The following is an 18,794-nucleotide window of genomic DNA, read 5'->3' on the forward strand; positions in this document are numbered from 1 at the left end:
AGAAATGCATCATGGTCCAGTGCATGCCAGAAACACCTCTGATTCATTACATGGTTGAGTTTTGTTTGTTTTTGTTTTGGGACCATGCCCTGCAATGTCCAGGGTTTGTTTCTGGCTCTATCCTCTGGAATCACTGCTGGTGGTGCTTGGAGGACTATATGGGATGCAAGGGGTTGAACCCAGGTTGGCTGTATGTAATGCAAATGCCCTACACACTGTACTATGGCTTCTGCCCCCATGGTTGATTTTGAATTTTTATTCATTGTTCATTCAGAAACCTTTTACTGTTTGCAAAATTTTTTTCAACCCCCACAAGAATTTAAGAAATCATATCCTGGTTTCACGAGAGAGAGCTCAGAGGGCTAGAGCACATGTCTTCCATGGAGGCCTGAATTTGGTGCTTGATGTTACATGGTCCCCCATGTACCACCAGGTCCTCCAGCACTAAGTAGCCCCAAACACACGTGGGAAAACAAAACCAATGGTGCTAGGCCCCAGAGGCCTTTCTATATTAGATTCTTCCTGTTAGATGTTAGATGCATCACCAGTAGTCAAAACATGAGATTCACTTTATCACTATCATCCCGTTGTTCATCAGTTTGCTCGAGGAGGTGCCAGTAATGTTTCCATTCATCCCTGTCATGTGCTGGTGTTGCCTGATGGCATATTGGGGGCTCTTTCAGGGTCAAGAGAATGAAGACCGTCATTGTTACTGTTTTTGGCATATCGACTGCGCCACTGGTAGCTTGCCAAATTCTGCCATTCTAAAGACACCCTACCCACTGTACTATGCTCCAGCCCCAAAACATGAGATTAAATGAGCTTAATTCGGGCATTCATCCTTAACGCCTTTATTTATTTATGTCGAGGGGCCACACCTGGTGGTGCTCCTGGGCTTTTCCTGGCTCTGTGCTGGTTGTTCCTGACAGTGTTTGGAGTATCATATGCCATGCAATGATGGCCCACGGCCTTTCCATTAAAGCCTATGTCTTGCCTCAATATTAAGGTCATCTAATCTAAAAATTCAATTATACAACCTTTTCATTTTTTTTATAGCTCTAAGTATTTTTTTTTCTTTCCCAACAGCCATCTCTTCTGTCCCTCCACATTCTCTGTGTAGGAATTTTTTCCCTTGTTTGTTTTGTTTTGGGGTCATATGCCTTAGTGTTCAGGGGTTATTCCAGGCTCCATGCTTAGAATTTTTTCCTGGTGGTGCATTGGGGAGTTCATATGTGGTGCCAGGGATTAAAGTTTGTTTTCCTGTGTACCGAGCATGTTCTCAGCCCTTCAAGCTATCCCTCAGGTTCCTATAAGAAGTTCTTGTCTTTGTTATTTATTATGTTTGAGTAGCACTGTCTGTAGCACTGTTGTCCCATTGTTCATTGATTTGCTCAAGTGCGCACTATTAACATCTCCATTGTGAGACTTATTGTTACTGTTTTTGACCTATTTGCCAGGCTCTGCCATGCGGGCATACTCTCGGTAGCTTGCCGGGCTCTTTGAGAGGGACCAAGGAATCGAACCTGGGTTGGCCATGTGTAAGACAAGTGCCCTACCTGCTGTGCTATCACTCCAGTCCATGTTTGAGTAGTCATGATCTTATACTCAGAAAGAAGAGAGCATTGAGAATCAGGCTTTCTAGAAAGTGCTCATTAAACATGTAGAGTGTGCTAGTTAGCAGATTATTTCTGCTTATAAAATACTTCCCCCTCTGGCAGAATTACTGTATAGACTGAAAAGAACCATTTTTGTTTGTTTTTTGGGCCACACCTGGTTGTACTCAGGGCTCACTCCTGGGTCTGTGCTCAGCGATCACTCCTAGAGAACTTGGGGAAACAGATGGAGTGCTGGGAGCAAGCCTGGGTTGACTACATGCAAGGCAAGAGCCTTGCCTGCTGTACTCTCTTTGGCTCTAAAGACCCATTTCAAAAAGGAAAGGCAGAGGTCACTGTTAGGACTCAATGGTAGATCAGTTGCCTTGCATATGTGAGGCTCTAAGTTCTACTCCCAGCACCACCGAGGTAAAAATAATTTAAAAGGAGAGGCCAGGGCTAGAGAGATGAGTCAATGGCTGACTGCATTTGTGCATGATGGAGGTACCACAAAGGTCTGAGCATAGCAGTTAACAATTCCTAAGTGACTGGGATTCCCAAGTAACTCCTTAACAACAAGTAAAGCTCCATAAGTAATCACTGAACACCACTGTGGTGACTAAAGAAACAGAAAAATAAATAAATAAAGGCAAAACAATGCCTCTTTTAAGAAAACACAGAAACTTTTCTTCCTCTTCCTTCTCCTGGAAGACACCATTGTTAGAAGAGTTTCAGAGGAATGTCTTAAGGACTTCTTAACTAAGGGATAAAAAGGAGAGCTATTATACGGGTTAAGACATACCTTACATGCGCCTGACCTGGGTTCAGTCCTTGACACCACACTGTGCCCTGAGCATCATTGGTACAGCTCGGAAGGCCTCTTGGCACTGGTCCAGCTAGTATCTGCCCCCACAGAACCCGAGCAACACCACGTCCTCAGACCATAGCATTGAACCTTTGGCTTGGTTGACTACAAAACCAGACCAGGAATCACAGGGAATGGCCCCAGGGCCCCCAGAACACCACCAAATAAAGGTAATAGAAGGAAATAAAACTTTTATTTCCTTTTTTGAGAGAAAGATTTGTCAGGTACAAGAGAGATGGCATGGTAGGCAAAGGGCTCTTGCCTTACATGAGGCCAACCCCAGTTTGATTCCTGGCAGCCTAGTGTCCCCCCAGAATCTCCATGAGTGACCCCTGCACACAGAGCCAGGAGTAGCCCATGAGCACTTCTGGGTGCAGCTCCAAAACCCACCAAATACATTTAAAAAAAAAGTGCTCATGCACATCTATGTAATTATTATTTAGGTAGGAAAAATTATTATTTCTAATCTGAAAGGAACAAAGACTGTTGAATTGAGAACATAGGTTTTAAAGTTATTCTACAGGGATTTGTATCTTGGTTCCTACTTCCCAACACTATAACTTATAGAAAGGTACATGAACTTTCCAGGGCTAGTGGCTTTACCTCTGAAATGTAGATAATGGAGGTACATTCCTCTTAAGATTGTATGAACCAATCATCATATAAATAAAGTACATGACAGGGCAAATACTAATCACTCAGTAAATACTTATTATTGTTGTTTCTCAGGACCAGTCATCTAATACGGGTAGTTTCAGTGACTAAATCTGGATAATTAGATTTCTTATCCAATGGCCTTTTCATATACCATCTCCTCAAATATTAATAATATTAATGGACCAATGGTCCATCATTAACATATTTTTTTACTTGGTCCATTAACTTGAGGGCATGAAGTTTGATTTGCTTTTTTCCCCCTCCCAAACTGGTAGGAACCCATCTAAACCATCTCTCTGGGTATAGTTAGGACACATATTTGTTTCTCAGCAGCCCCAATAAGTGAACAGCCATGATTTCGGCATGGAGCTCTACCCCAAAGTTCTGGATTTTATTCACCTGATTGGAGCAAAATGCTGAGGATACTAGTTACCCACACAAGTAAGCAGAGATGGCCTGTGTTAAAGACAACGGGGGACTTAGAGTTGGAAAGTTTGCTAGCTAGTATCTATCCCTTATTAATTGTATCTTATAATGTCACAGAACCTGGGTTTCAAATTTGAGGGAGAGTGCAGGGCACACCCAAGCAGTGTTTGGGGGACATGGGGTGCTGCGACGGTATCAGGCCTCTTGTACTATGTCCTGAGCCCCCAGTCTCTCTCCATTTTTTTCAGCTTTGTTGAAGGGTAATTGACATCCATATATATTTTTTTTCCTTTTTGGGTCACACCTGGCGATGCACAGGGGTTACTCCTGGCTCTGCACTCAGGAATTACCCCTGGCGGTGCTCAGGGGACCATATGGGATGCTGGGAATCGAACCTGGGTCAGCTGCGTGCAAGGCAAATGCCCTACCCACTGTGCTATCACTCCAGCCCCTGACATCCATATCTTTGAAGTAAGAATCCCATCATCCTCAGTGACATCACTAATTCATGTCATCCTAGAAATATGGAATTGGTGCCTTTCATGGTAGCTGTATCATCATCATTTTTATGATTTGTTTGTTTGCTTGTTTTTTCTGCTTTTGGGTGGTGCTCAGCTCTTACTCCTGGCTTACATAGAGATCACTCTGGTGGGGCTAAGTTTGGTGCAGAGATAGAATCTGGGTCAGTCACCTGCGAGGCAAGCACCCTACTCACTGTAGTACTTCAGCTGTTATTGTTATTATTAGGGGTTTGGGATCATACCTAGTGGTGACAGGGCAACTAAAAAAAATAAAGATGGTGAAAGTGTTAGGAAATTTGAAATTTAAAATGGGGGCGGGGGGGGGCGCTCCAGAGAGAGAGTCTAGGAAGTAAGGTGCTTGCAGCTGTTCTGGATTCGATTTCTTGTACGGCATATAGTCCTTTGAGAACTGCCAGGGGCCAGTCCTGAGCACAGAGCCAAGCATTAATAACCTCTGAGCACCACTAGGTATGACTCCATCCTACTTTGTCCTCTCCCCCCAACCCCTCTCACTTCCCACCCCTGCAAAAATAAACAAAACAAACACATTACTTGGATAGGATTTGGTTCCTGAAACTTCGGAAGAATACAAGTCTTTTCAGAATAATTATGTTAAATGAGTTTTAATATGAAATGACAGTTTCATGGGGGAAGAAATGCCCATAATTTTTTCCTGAAATCATTCTGCAACTTTTACAGTCTCCGGAGGATTCTTGTAATGAGTTACCTTGCTAAAAGTAGGAAAATGAACGAGTTATAGTTGACCTTAGTAAAAAGTTTGTAAAGGAAAGAACATTGTGGGGTTTCTTTTCTTTTTTCTTTTTTTTTTTTTTTTGGTTCTATTTTGTTTTGGGGCTTTGTCTTCTGCACTAAGGGATACTCTCAGCTTGGTGCTCAGAAGTTAATCCTGGGCTCTAGATGATGCTGAGGATCGAATCCAGGCCTCTTCTATGTGACACTTTAGCTCTAATCTGAGCTATCATCTTGCTCTATTACATTTTGGTGAAGAGACTCAGCTTGCTCTAAGATCATTGGACTAAATAAAGAGTTTGGGTTCTTTTTTTTTTTTTTTTCTTTTTGGGTCACACCCGGCGATGCACAGAGGTTACTCCTGGTTCTACACTCAGGAATTACCCTTGGCGGTGCTCAGGGGACCATATGGGATGCTGGGATTCGAACCCGGGTCAACCGTGTGCAAGGCAAATGCCCTACCCGCTGTGCTATTGCTCCAACCCCAAGTTCGGGTTCTTTTTTTAAAAAAAAATTACTTCATTTGTTTGTTACTTATCAGTCTCTTCTGCCTCCTTCCCCCTCCTACCCTCCTTCCTCCTTCTGTGATGGGTGGTTTTAAAAAAATCTTTTTTACCGATATTGATTCACAAAACTGTAAATGGAGTACAGTGTTGCCACACCAACAACAACCACCAAAGCACCAATATCCCTCCACTACATTCCACTGGACTCCCTCCATGCTCTCTGCCCAAGCCCATCCTACCCACCGTCCCACTTCCATGTAACCTCAGTTCTGTGGTCAGAATTTCAGGGTTTGTTTTTCTTTGGCTTTGTTCACTTTGCATTTTTGGTTATGTTTTGGGATCCACCTGGTGGTACTCAGGGGTCACTCCTAGTTCTACATGCAGGTATCACTCCTGGCAGTGCCCAGATGGGATGTGTAGGATCAAATCTGGGTCGGCTGTGTAAGTGCCTTACCCGCTGTACTATCTCTCCTTGCCCCGATTTGCTTTTCTTTATAAAAGGCACGATTTCATCATCTCATAGCTGAGTTGGTGGGGATATGGCTTTGTGGTGGAGCATGTGTGATGTCGTGGGTTTAGTCCCTGACAGTACAAAAAACAAAGTCTGTTCCACTTAGAGTAAGCTCTGAGCACGACTGGGTATGACTGAAAAAATCAATAGCAAACAAACAAAATCTATTATTAATAAAATGAAAATTACAGAAGATGAAGGTTGTTATTTTCTTTCTGTGTAATGGAGTATATATGCATGTTAATTTGAAATGGAACTTTCAGCAAATCAATGTAGTAAATATATACATTTATCTTCACCAATAGTCCTTCCTTCCTTCCTTCCTTCCTTCCTTCCTTCCTTCCTTCCTTCCTTCCTTCCTTCCTTCCTTCCTTCCTTCCTTCCTTCCTCAGTTTCCTTCCCTCCCTCCTTCCCTGCCTCCCTCCCTCCCTCCCTCCCTCTCTCCCTCTCTTCCTCCCTTCCTCCTTTCCTCCCTTCCTTTCTCCCTCCCTTCTTCCCTTCCTCCCTTCTTCCCTTCTTCCCTTCTTCCCTTCTTCCCTTTCTCCCTTTCTTCCTCCCTTCCTCCATCCCTCCTCCCTCGTTCCCTCTGTCCTCCTTTCCTTCCTCCTCCCTCCCTCCTTCCCCAGCATTGCTTGGAGTTTACTCCTAGCTCTGTGCTCAGATATCACTCTTGGCAGGGTTTGGGGGACCATATGCAATGCTGAAGATTGAACCCGGGTTGCCACATACAAGGCAAGCAAGCACCTTACTTTCTGTACTATTGCTCTGGCCTTAAATTATTCTTTGAGAATACATTCTTTCACATTAGTTTTGATATCGGATATTTGGGATAAATGTGTGGGACATTTCTTGTATTCTGGGGACCTGTGGTACCAGGGATTAAAACTGAGCTCCTGGGGCTGGAGCAATAGCACAGCGGGTAGGGCGTTTGCCTTGCACGCAGTCGACCCGGGTTTGATTCCCAGCATCCCATATGGTCCCCTGAGTACCGCCAGGAGTGATTCCTGAGTGCATGAGCCAGGAGTAACCCCTGTGCAGAGCCAGGTGTGACCCAAAAAGCAAAAAAAAAAAAAAAAAAAAGGAGCTCCTACACGCAAAGTGTGTGCTCCAGTCCTTTGAGTTATCTTCTTGACCCCTCCATTCTGTTTCTATTTTGTATTTCTTAGGTGATCAGTGAAGGAAGCACCCTTTCATCTTACCTTTTTCTCTAAAAAAGTATATATACTGTTATTGGTTTGCAATAGCCTTTGAATATATTCGTTTTAAACTTGTTTTTGTTTGGGGGCCATACGTGGCAGTGTTTGGAGGCTGCTCTGTGAGTGCGTGATGTGAATGATGAGCAATGCTGGCAGTGAGGCTGGAGCTCCCACATGCGAAAGGAGCCTTTCAAGCCCTCTCCCTCGCCCAAATAAGAACTCTGTTTGGCGGGCTGGAAAAAGAGTAGTACAGTGTGTAGACTGTTTGCCTTGCACACAGCCAACCTCGGCATAGCTAACCTGGGTTTGATCTCCTGTGTTCTGTATGGTCCCCCAAGGCAGCCAGGAGTGATCTCTGAACACAGAGCCAGGAGAAAGCCCTGAATGTGGCTAGGTGTGGCCCCAAAACACAATAAAACAAAAAACAAAAACAAAACCCACTTATTTTTGGTTTGTTTGCTTTGTTTGTGGTGCCATAGGTGATATCCAGAGCCTAACACATGCCAGGCAAGTGCTCTTCTGCTGAGCTATATTCTGGCTAAGAGTTTTTATGTAATCTGATTACATTTTCACTTGGTAAAATATATATTGAATAAATATATCTCATTCTGTGAGTTTTCCTTCTAATTCTATCTTTTGGTGACAGATATTTATTTATTTATTTATTTATTTTGCTTTTTGGGTCACACCTGGCAATGCACAGGAGTTTCTCCTGGCTCTTCACTTAAGAATTACTCCTGGCGGTGCTCAGGGGACCATACGGGATGCTGGGATTCAAATCCAGGTTGGCCGCGTGCAAGGCAAGCGCCCTACCTTCTTTGCTCCAGCCCCAGGTTGACAGATTTTTAAAATTAATTCAGTACATTTTTTCCCCTTCTAAGATAGTTTCTTTTGTGATCTTTAAAAAAGCTTAGCTTTAAAAGAAAATTATCTTGGGTGGGGATGGGGGCATTTGGGCTACACCTGACAGTGTTCAGGGCTTATTCCTAGCTCTGCACTCAGGAATCACTCCTGCTTATTTTGGGTGACCCTATGGGATGCCAGAGATCAAACTGTGGTCTGCATACAAGGCAAACGCCCTACCTGCTGTACTATCACTATGGCCCTTTTTTGTGATCTTTAAACAACAACAACAAAAAAATAGCTGGAGCTAGAGATACTGAAGTTAAGACTCTCGCTTTGCAGATGGTCAACCCTGGCTCAGTCCTTGAAAGAACTGAGGTTACCAAGTGGAGTGTGGATGGGTGGACATTGAAACTTTGGTAGTGGATGTTGTGTGATAATTTTCCAACTCTAAAACATAAATATCTACACTCTTGTACTGTAATGTCAATTTTTAAAAAAGAAGAGAAATCGATGCCTACTCTAATATCATAAAAACATTTAATAATCTTAAAGATTTTATCATTTACCTCCTGTGTGTGTGTGTGTGTGTATTTGTGTTTGTAGTATTGGCCACTCACAGTGATTCTCAAGACCTCCTCTTAGCTCTGTGGTCAGGGGTGACTCCTGGTGGTTTTGGGGGGACCATATGCCTTCCGAAAGCTTTGCTCTAACCCTCATGCAGACAGAGCATGCACTTAGTCATCTCCTGGCCCTATAATGTTCAATGACTATTTACTAAATACTTACTTATTCTTTGCTAAGCATACTTACAGATTTGGGGACTATAATAAGGTAGGGGTAACCTACTGTAGCATTGCAGCACTGTGGTCCCATTGTTCATTGATTTGCTCGAGCGGGCACCAGTAACATCTCCATTGTGAGACTTGTTAATGGTTTTGGCATATCGAATACGCCACGGGTAGCTTGCCAGGCTCTGCCATGAGGGCGGGATACTCTTGGTAGCTTGCCGGGCTCTCCAACAGGGACAGAGGAATTGAACCCAGGTCGGCCGTGTGCAAGGCAAATGCCCTACCCGCTGTGCTATTGCTCCAGGGGTAAGCTAAACACCAAAAACCAAAGCCAAGCCCCCCAAACCTAAGGGAAGAAGCTATATCCGAAAGTCTGGGGTCATTTATGTCAACATTGCTCCTGAAACCTGACGAAATATCTATTGGACTTTGCTCTGAGTGAATTACTTTGAATTTAGAGAAGCAGTTTCTGTGAAGGGGTGGGGTATGTATCTTTATTAGATCATAAACTCAGATGGGAACAAAGTTTCCTGTTCAATTGATGCCTAATGGGTGTTATTGCATGAGGATAATCAACTGAGCAGCACACTGCTGAACATCATAAAGGCTAAAATAATTTCCTTTGGGGGTGTGGGGTTGGACCACATCCAGCTGTGCTCAGGACTTCTTCCTCCCTCTTGGCTCTGGGGTCATTCCCGGCCCAAGTGCTTGGGGGAACTGCGTGCTCCCAGGGAGTGAATCAGGGTTGGCCAAATGCAAGTGTCTGAATCTCTCTCCTGACCCTCTGGCCTTCCTAGTATGTGTTTACTTACACCTTGGTGTTTATATTTTAGGGGTTTTGTTTTTGTTTTCAGATTTGAATGCTTATTTTAGGCATGAAAGAGCAGAGATATTAGTTCACTTTCAAGTGTAATAAAATTTCCTGAGATATAGACCTAACTAATTATTATGATTTGTTAAGGATCAGAGCCAGAGTTACTGTTGTTATTCTTGTTGATTTTTTTTTTCTTTTTGGGTCACACCCGCTGTTGCACAGGGGTTACTCCTGGCTCTGCACTCAGGAATTACTCCTGGTGGTGTTTCGGGGACCATATGGGATGCTGGGAATTGAACCCAGGTTGGCCGAGTGCAAGGCAAACGCCCTACCCGCTGTGCTATTGCTCCAACCCCTCTTGTTGATTTTTCTGGTTGGGGTGAGGGACCTCTCCCAGTGATTCTCAACCAACTAAGTCAGAGAATGCCCATGGCCCAGTGCTGCTACCAGGCTACCCTGCAATATTTGGGGGGAGCATTCGATGCCAGGAATTTGACTAGGGTTTGCCCGTGAAAAGCTTGGATTTTAACATTTGTAACTTGTCTCTTCAGAGCCTGAAGTTTTGTTTTTGTGTTAGCTTTGGTTTTTGCAGTGTTGGGAATCAAACCCATGGTCTCATAATATGAATATGCAAGATAATACCTCTACAGCCGAGCTACATCCATGACCCCCAAAGTTTTTATTTGTTGGTTTTGAGCTGCACCTAGCAGTGATCAAGGGATACTCCTAGTTTTGTGCTCAGGGCCCACGGTGTTTGGGAGATCATGTGCTATTAGAAATTGAACTGATATGCAAAGCATGTGCTCCAGTCCATTGTGCTATCTCTCTGCCCCTCCACCCAGTTTTTATTATTTTTTTTATTGTGATTGCCCTTCCTGAGGGTCACAACTGGGGGGTGGGGTTAGGTATCAGGAGGGTCCCACACATGAAGATAGCTTTCCCACTTGAGCTACATCCCCAGCCCCAAAGCTAATCTTTCCTTATCAACCCTTTGTTTAGTTTTTGGATCCACACCGGGTGGTACTGAGTGGGAATCACGTTGAATCTGGGACTCCTGCATGCAAAGCAAGTTCTCCAGTCCTTTAAGCAGTCTCCTGTGTCCTCAATCCTATTTTTCTTAATTGTGCAAATTAGTACACTTGGGGTCAAATAGATTAATGAATGCTCAAGTAAATCATTTCAAGCATGCTAAATAACTTAGAATTTTCACCGGGGACAGGAGAATTCAAAGGGCTGAATGCATGTTTTGACTGGGTTGCACTCCCCAGCACTGTATGACTTTCAGAGCATCTCCAGTGATGACCTCCAAGCAATGCTCTGGGAATAGCCCCTGAGCAATACAAGGTGTGGCCCCCAGCCACAAAGCTTTGGGGGAGGGAAGCAGGAGCCTTGCACCTCAGTCTTTGGCATCAGAAAAATTTTTATCTTTTATTTTTTATTTCCTTTTTTCTTAGTTGAATTCCGTGAAAATGTTGGAGTTGGTAAATTAGGGAAGTTGTCAGGAATAAGATTAACTTTGTGTTGATCTTTACAGATTTTGGAATGCAAATGGTAAGCATAGCACTTTATCAGAAATGAAGCTTTCTTTGGTATTGTAGAGGAGAAATAAATGGGGAATATAAGCTAAACTCCACATAGAAATAAGACTATTAAATTCTTTAGAGTTTTTTGGAAGGCTCCCCCTCAGTGGTGCTCAGGGGACAGTGTGTACATTTATGCTTACTTATACTTATTCCTGCATAAGGTTTTGAGCAGCTAGAGAGACGATACAGGGGTTAAGGCACATGACTTGCATGCAGCCAACCCTTGTTCTATCCCTGGCACCACATGGTTTCCCCTTCCCTCTGCCCCCAGCACTGATGGTGCTGCCCCCATAATGCCTGATGCCCAGGGCTCAGCTCCATTGCATCTTCTGGCACTTGCATCAAACCACCAACTCACAGACCAAAAATTGCCAGGAGTGGCCCCTGATGCCATGAGTGCAGGTTAGGAAGCCAAAAAGCAAAACAAAATAGAATTTTTGATAGTTTCATTCAAAATGATTTTTTCCTGGGCTGGAGTGATAGCACAGCGGGTAGGACGTTTGCCTTGCACGCGGCCGACCCAGGTTCGATTCCCAGCATCCCATATGGTCCCCTGAGCACCGCCAGGGGTAATTCCTGAGTGCAGAGCCAGGAGTGACCCCTGTGCATCGCTGAGTGTGACCTCCCCCCCCAAAAAAAGATTTTTTCCTTCGGGTTAATTTTTTCCCTAGAAACAAAGACTACAAAATGCTGCATATTATTAGCCTATGATAACATGTTAGGTATTATTAAGAAGGGAAATAGAAAATTAAAAGTTTAAAATGATGCTTAACCTGTTTGGTTTCAAGTTCAGCCAGCAAAGCTATAAACTGAAATTTACTTTGAACCCTTTGGGTGAATGGCGTTGTACTAAATCCCACAAGAAATATCTTTTGCTTATGTGAGCAACCTGGTAATTGAACTGTTGCTCTCTAAAGCTGTAGATAATAACAGTCAATGTTTATGTGCTGTGAGATTCCAGTCTTGGAGTTATGAGGTTATAATAGGAGAAATGTACATATGGTAACAAAAGTTATGTATATATATTGTGGTGAGTCTTGCAGTATATACATATAAAAAAAGTTTGTTGTTTTCCTGAGACTAATATAAAGTAATACCAATTATGCCTCAATTTCAAGATAGAAAATATACACTAAAAATCAATTAAAAAGAACAATTTACTTTTTGAGTTGAAGAAATCAGTAACACTAAATGTTTTTTAGTTTTTACCAAATATTTAATATTAAAGGAGAATTTTATTTGATCTATTATTGTATGAATAATAGAGTAAATTAAAAAATGGACAGGGCTAGAGTGTTAGTACAGTGGGTAGGGCACTTGCCCTGCACTTGGTGGACCCAAGTTTGATCCCTGGCATTCCATATGGCCCCCCCAAATCCCGCCAGGAGTGGAACCAGAGCACAGAGACAGGATTAAGCCCTGAGCACAGCTGGGTATGGCCCCCAAACCAAATATTAAAAAAATAAAAAATTGACAAGATAAGGAGCCCACTTGATTCAGAGCACATCAAGTAGATTCTTAAAACTACGCAATTTGGAGCTGGAGCAAAATAGCACAGCAGGTAGGGCGTTTGCCTTGCACGCCGCCGACCCGGGTTCGATTCCCAGCATCCCATATGGTCCCCTGAGTACCGCCAGGAGTAATTCCTGAGTGCATGAGCCAGGAGTAACCCTGTGCATCGCCGGGTGTGACCCCCCAAAAAGCAATAAATAAATAAATAAATGAATAAATAAAACCTAAGCAATTTGTGGGACCTGAGCAGTATTACAGCAGGTAGTTAGTCCCCCAAGCCTGCCAGGAATGATCCTTGAGAACAAAGCCAAGAATAAGCTTTGAGCACTGCTGGATATAGCAACCCCACCTCCCCGAAAGCAATTTATATAGTCACCAAAATATATATATTTATTTATCTTCGTGGTGGCTGTCGAAGTTTTGTCATGTAAACCATTTTTAGCCGACCTCCAAAACTAATGTCACAGTTATTACATGTTTCTCATGAGAATGATATTAAAGATGTTTATTTTTTATTTATTTATTTTTTTTTGAGGTGGGGGTTACACTTGACAGTGATCAAGGGCTTATTTCTAGGTCTGTACTGAGCGATCACTCCTGGCTGGGCTCCGGCAGCCATATGGGGTGTTGGGGGATCGAGCCCGGGTCAGCTCAGCTGCGTGCAAGGCAATCGTCCAGCCAGCCCCTTCAGATATATCTTTTAAATGTGGTCACACTAAAGGTCTCCCTGGCCACTTCCTCACTCGTCCTCTTTTCCTTACTGAATAAGCTCCAGCCTCTCCCCTGGGTAAGGTTCTTTCAGCCGGCTACTCAGTCATTACCATGCTAATACTATTTAAGGTAGCTCTGCTGGATTTGAGTCTGCCCATCCAGTTTCTCTTTTAGCCTGATCTCCCAAGGCAAGTAGACAAAGGAGTTTGTTTCCTCCCCTTTTCATCTCAAGACTCGTGATTTAGATTGGGTAGGGAGATAGAATGAAATCCGGCACAGCCTCTTCCCAGAGGAATCAGTTTTTCCGAGACTTCCTCCTTCCGTGGCTGAACGTGCTTAAATCGGGCGGAATACCTCGTGAAGGACTTCAGCCCCCACAGTTCCCTGTGTGCGCATGCCCTCTCTTCTTACAGTTGTCAAAGTGCTTTTGCCAGAGCGGTCACATAATCAACCTGAAAGAAGAAAATAAATACTGTACATTTAAAATTTTTATCGATCCTTAAAAACTGGACACTCAAAGGTAACTGCTACTAAAAATTTGTTACTTGAGATTGGGTTATTGCATGTAAAGGAAGATCTATTGTGTGTGTGGTGGGGGGAGGGGAAGGAGGTGTCTATTTCTCGGACTTTGCTGTAAATAAGAAAGAAGAACAACAACAAAAGCCCCACCCGAACAAACTATACAAGTAGTTGCCAAGTGACAGGGCGGATTAACTTTGTACGCGTTATCTTGATCCACTGCTTACCTTTTGCTTGAAAGTGTCTTATTTATTAAAGATGGGTCTTGACCTTGACAGTGAATTTATGCAAAAAAGTGAAATTTATATATTTCAGGAGTGTTCAGAAGAGAAATGGGTGTTCCTGTTATAACTATAAATTTAAATTTAATAAATGTAATATGCCTTTATAAAATATTCTAAGTTCAGCTTACTTTTTGGCTTTTTTTTTTTAACGATAGTCCAACATTAATTTTCCCAAGAGCAAGTGGTTTAAATCAAAGGTATTAACAAAGAGTATAGACACAAGTATTAGAAAAGCTGAGTGATAAGATAATAAAATTATAATTGAATGCATATTTCAGCCATGATGATATGGATATTGTAAAGACAATTTTAGACCAGTGGAAGTGACTCAAATCCCAGATTATAATGGTTTACTGCAGCACCCAGGAAACCAAGTCTGAAAATGGCTTTTTCTATGACCATTTTCTTTGGCAGCAATAGAACTTTGTACCGTCATGAATCCAAGCTTTGCCTATCTCTTTGTGTCATGTTTTACAATACTGATCAAAGCCATTGTTTTAGACCAAGGGAACTGAGGAACATAAAATCAAACTTTAGGTTTTATTGGTAGAAGCTGGCAATATTTGTGATGGATATGTATTGGGTTGATTTTTTGGGAGGGGGAGGCAGAAGAGTTAGAGATGGGGAAGGCAGTGAATGAGGAGTAGCGAGAAGAGTAAGGTGGCTGTGAAGCATTTCCTTAAGTCCGCTATTTGCCTTTGTGAAACTTTTAACCATTTTAGGGATAGTTTAAATAGCATTGCTTTTAATTCCCATATCTGTACCTGACACATTGGCTTAGTGAAATGGTAGCACCAATATTTTTAAAAATCCATTTTTTTTACAAGTTATCACGAGGATGTCTAAAGGCAGAGCTTCGAAGTGCATCTAAATGTCCTTTCATTGGTATCCTTCTCCAAGTACCCTAGTTAATTGCATTCATTACATTAAAAACTTTGCTGCGATTATACTGTCACCTCAAAGAATTGTTCCTGTTCCTTTAACATTTCAAAAGATGTGTATCTAGGATTTCAGCACTGTAAAATTCATATATTTATGTTCCAAGGGACCGCTAACTCAAATGATAGCTAATGTATATATGGAAGTCTCCTAGTTTGAGTGATTACAAATTTCATCCTTGAATAAGAAATCGCAGGCTCAATGGCATAAGTGAATATAGCCCTTCTTTGCGAAATGGAAAATACCACACACTCCTTATATGGCTAAATGAAGCAGTGATGGCAATGCACTATAATTACAATGTATGAGAATGTGGGACTTTGTACTACGCTATTTTTAACACTTTTGCTAGCATATGGTAATTCGGGGTCTTCAAACCATAATCTTTCTCTGTTAATACTAGTGATAAGAGAATGGGTTCTAAATTTGCTAAAGTCTTGTGACCAAGGCAGCAAGCAGGATGATTCAAAAATGAAAATCTGGCAACCCCAGATTATCTTGACTATCTGCTTAAATTTTATAAGTATTAAAAAAGCTCACCCCACCTCATTTTACAGTCCCACCCCCGCCCATCTCCCGTTCCTCTCCCTGACCTCAAATCCAACCAGAACGGTTCTCCACTCTGCAGAAAATTCTCAGGCTCCTGTTGAGACCTGAAGCACTGAGATGCCAAGAAATCTCTTGTGCAGCAGAATTGAAGTAAAGAAAATTGGAGAATAAGCAGAAAACCCCAATCCTTGGAGTATCGAGATGCAGGAACTCCAGAGATTTCTGTAGATTAAAATATATATATATATGTATATATATATATATCTTTAAAAACGTCTTTGTTTTTTTTTTTTTTTAAAATGTCTTCTTAACAAAATGGAGTAGCTGCAGCTACTGAGACCAGAGAATGATTGTGCAGCTGAGTCCACCTCCTAACAAATGCCAAGGATTTCCTCCCTCGTGGTTCGCTGCAGCTAAATGAAACAATTACCAACGCAAAAAGGCAGTTGGTAATCAAGAGGGATAGGACTGCTGTTCCTTTAAAGTGCCCGAGCTGGGGGTGGGGGTGAGGGGGGGGAGGAAGAAAAGGGTCCAGTGTGCGGTGTCTTTTTAACCTTGCTGAAGGACGCAGCAGTATTTATTGACGTATGCAAATAACTGGGGGAGGGTGGTGCTTGGGAAAAAAACAGGAACCAGAATCAGTTTCTCATTGCAGGGTGAATGCTCTGAGTTCCGGTGAAGGGAAAAGAGACGTGGCGAAATTGCTGTCTTTCTGTCTTAAAAGCACATCTCTCACTAATACAGAAAAGGAACCAAGACACCAGAAAGGGTGAAGACGCTCTCACAGTATTTTTAGAGAACTTACGGGAGCAACAACCCCCCCCCCCCCCCCCCCCCCCCCGCCCCCAGCTCGACCTGTTCTGCTAAATTGGAGATTATGGATTTGCATTGCAATTGGCTAGTAGCAGTGGCACTGGATTTTCGCAAGTAAAACATCCACCCGCTTTGGCAAGGGGCATTAACGATCACATTGACAATAACGCGTCTCTTTCTCTTTCTTTTTTTTTTTTTTTTCTGTTTCAGCTGCGCAAACCATGCAGGATGATTTACTGATGGACAAAAGCAAAACCCAGCCCCAGCCCCAGCAGCAGCGGCAGCAGCAGCAGCAGCAGCAGCAGCAGCAGCCCCAGCAGCAGCAGCAGCAGCAGCAGCCCCAGCAGCAGCAGCAGCAGCCCCAGCCCGAGCCCAGCGCAGCCGAAGCCCCGTCCACCACCCTCTCCTCTGAGACCCCCAAGCCGGAGGACAGCAGCGCAGTGCCGGCGCTCAGCCCCGCCGCGGCCCCGTCGGCCTCCAACGGCCCGGACAAGATGCAGATGGAATCGCCGCTTCTGCCGGGCTTGAGTTTCCACCAGCCCCCTCAGCAGCCGCCGCCACCGCAGGAGCCCGCGGCGCCGGGCGCGTCGCTGTCGCCATCCTTTGGAAGCACCTGGTCCACGGGCACCACCAACGCGGTGGAGGACAGCTTCTTCCAGGGGATCACCCCCGTCAACGGGACCATGCTCTTCCAGAACTTCCCGCACCACGTCAACCCCGTCTTCGGAGGCACCTTCTCCCCGCAGATCGGCCTGGCGCAGACCCAGCACCACCAGCAGCCGCCGCCGCCCGCGCCCCAGTCCGCGCAGCCCGCGCAGCCCCCGCAGGCGCAGCCCCCGCAGCAGCGCCGGTCGCCCGCCAGCCCTAGCCAGGCGCCCTACGCGCAGAGGAGCGCCGCGGCGGCGTACGGCCACCAACCTATCATGACCAGCAAGCCGTCCTCGTCCTCGGCCGTCGCTGCGGCCGCTGCCGCCGCCGCCGCCGCTTCGTCGGCCTCGTCCAGCTGGAACACGCACCAGAGCGTGAACGCCGCCTGGAGCGCCCCGTCCAACCCGTGGGGCGGCCTGCAGGCGGGCCGGGACCCCCGCCGGGCGGTGGGTGTGGGCGTGGGCGTGGGCGTCGGGGTGCCGTCGCCGCTCAACCCCATCTCGCCGCTCAAGAAGCCCTTCTCCAGCAACGTGATCGCGCCCCCCAAGTTCCCGCGTGCGGCCCCGCTCACCTCCAAGTCCTGGATGGAGGATAACGCTTTCCGGACCGATAACGGTAACAATCTGTTGCCATTTCAGGTAATGCACCGGTGCCCTGGCGCACACCTTCCTCCCCGATCCCTGTCTGCCTGTGCCCGCATTGCTTCGCCTAACTTGCCTTTTAATGCCCCGCTGCTTTTATTTTTTTCTGTTCTAACCCCCCCCCCCCCACACACACACATGCACACACAAACCCCTAAACAAAACACTTAGCTCTGTCCAGTTTCCCCGCCCCTTTCCAAAGCCTGCGGTTCATCGGGGCTGTCCCATTAGTGGGGACTATAGGGTGATGGGACATTGTGAATGCTCAAGGAATCGTATGTATGTATCTTGACAGGGTTTTTTAAAAGGGCCTTTTCTCTCTCTTTCTTTTTCTATACCGTGGTTGTGCTTCTTCGTTTTGACCTTCTTTGACAAGTAAAGCTGCAAGTGTATGGTGAGGTGCTGGCAGAGTCCCAGGATGAGTAGGCTGAGATTCATGTCGTTTTGAGTAGCTACACATTTTTGGTTATGCAATCCTGGACTCGGTGTCAATTGAAAGCTGTCCACCTCCAAACCACCGTGGTTCTGCTCTAAGAGGTTAACAACCTTTGAGTGGTGCTATTTCAGACCGTTGCATATGCTCAAACTAACATGAACACATGCGTTTGTGTCTTGCAAAGGTGCTCACGTTATTTGTAGCCATCAGCATATTCCCCCTGCCGGGAAAATAATGAGTGTGACATTCCAGTAAACACCGGAACTCTAGAAGAGGTTGAGGGGAAAGAGTGGAAAATCTTGGGATAGCCCTCCCTAAGCTACCTAGAAGAGTTAGAATTTTTTTTTTTCCAGAGGAAAGAGACAATAGGACGCGACCTTCAGAGCCATATTGCAATGGAGTCTTATTTGCTAGCTAGCACTGAAATATTTAAAGCTGCAGTGCCCTTCACCAGTTAGGTTATTTAAGAAGACAATGAAGATCAATTACATCATTTGAAACTAGGCACAGTAAAAGTCTTGCATCTTTAATGAAAACTGAGCCTTGTGTCTTGGTGTTAAATGCCCATGAAAAACCCAGGAAGTGCCCCAGATAATAAGATTGAATGGGGTGTCCTTATTCTGTTCTTGCTTTCTGATCTAGCCCAGGCCCACATCTGTTGGCAGTGCTCTGAAAATCTTGGGATGG

The 18,794-nt window shown here is 44.5% G+C and overlaps 1 protein-coding gene across 11 annotated transcripts in view; it reads left to right on the top strand.

Moving 5' to 3' along the window:
* CPEB3 (cytoplasmic polyadenylation element binding protein 3) overlaps positions 1-18,794 on the top strand; it is a 203,363-nt gene that overhangs the window by 28,226 nt on the left and 156,343 nt on the right. For 9 of the 11 annotated variants that reach the window (XM_055118878.1, XM_055118875.1, XM_055118881.1 and 6 more), the window contains one exon: positions 16,593-17,668. In XM_055118878.1, coding sequence (XP_054974853.1) covers positions 16,604-17,668 — 1,065 coding nt within the window. In that variant the 5' untranslated portion in view covers positions 16,593-16,603. Of the gene's footprint in view, positions 1-13,672; positions 13,799-16,084; positions 16,339-16,592; positions 17,669-18,794 lie in introns of those variants that run through there. The other 2 variants (XM_055118876.1, XM_055118877.1) reach the window with 2 other exon arrangements.

Source organism: Sorex araneus, chromosome 11, assembly GCF_027595985.1.
Source record: "Sorex araneus isolate mSorAra2 chromosome 11, mSorAra2.pri, whole genome shotgun sequence".
Taxonomy (NCBI): domain Eukaryota; kingdom Metazoa; phylum Chordata; class Mammalia; order Eulipotyphla; family Soricidae; genus Sorex; species Sorex araneus.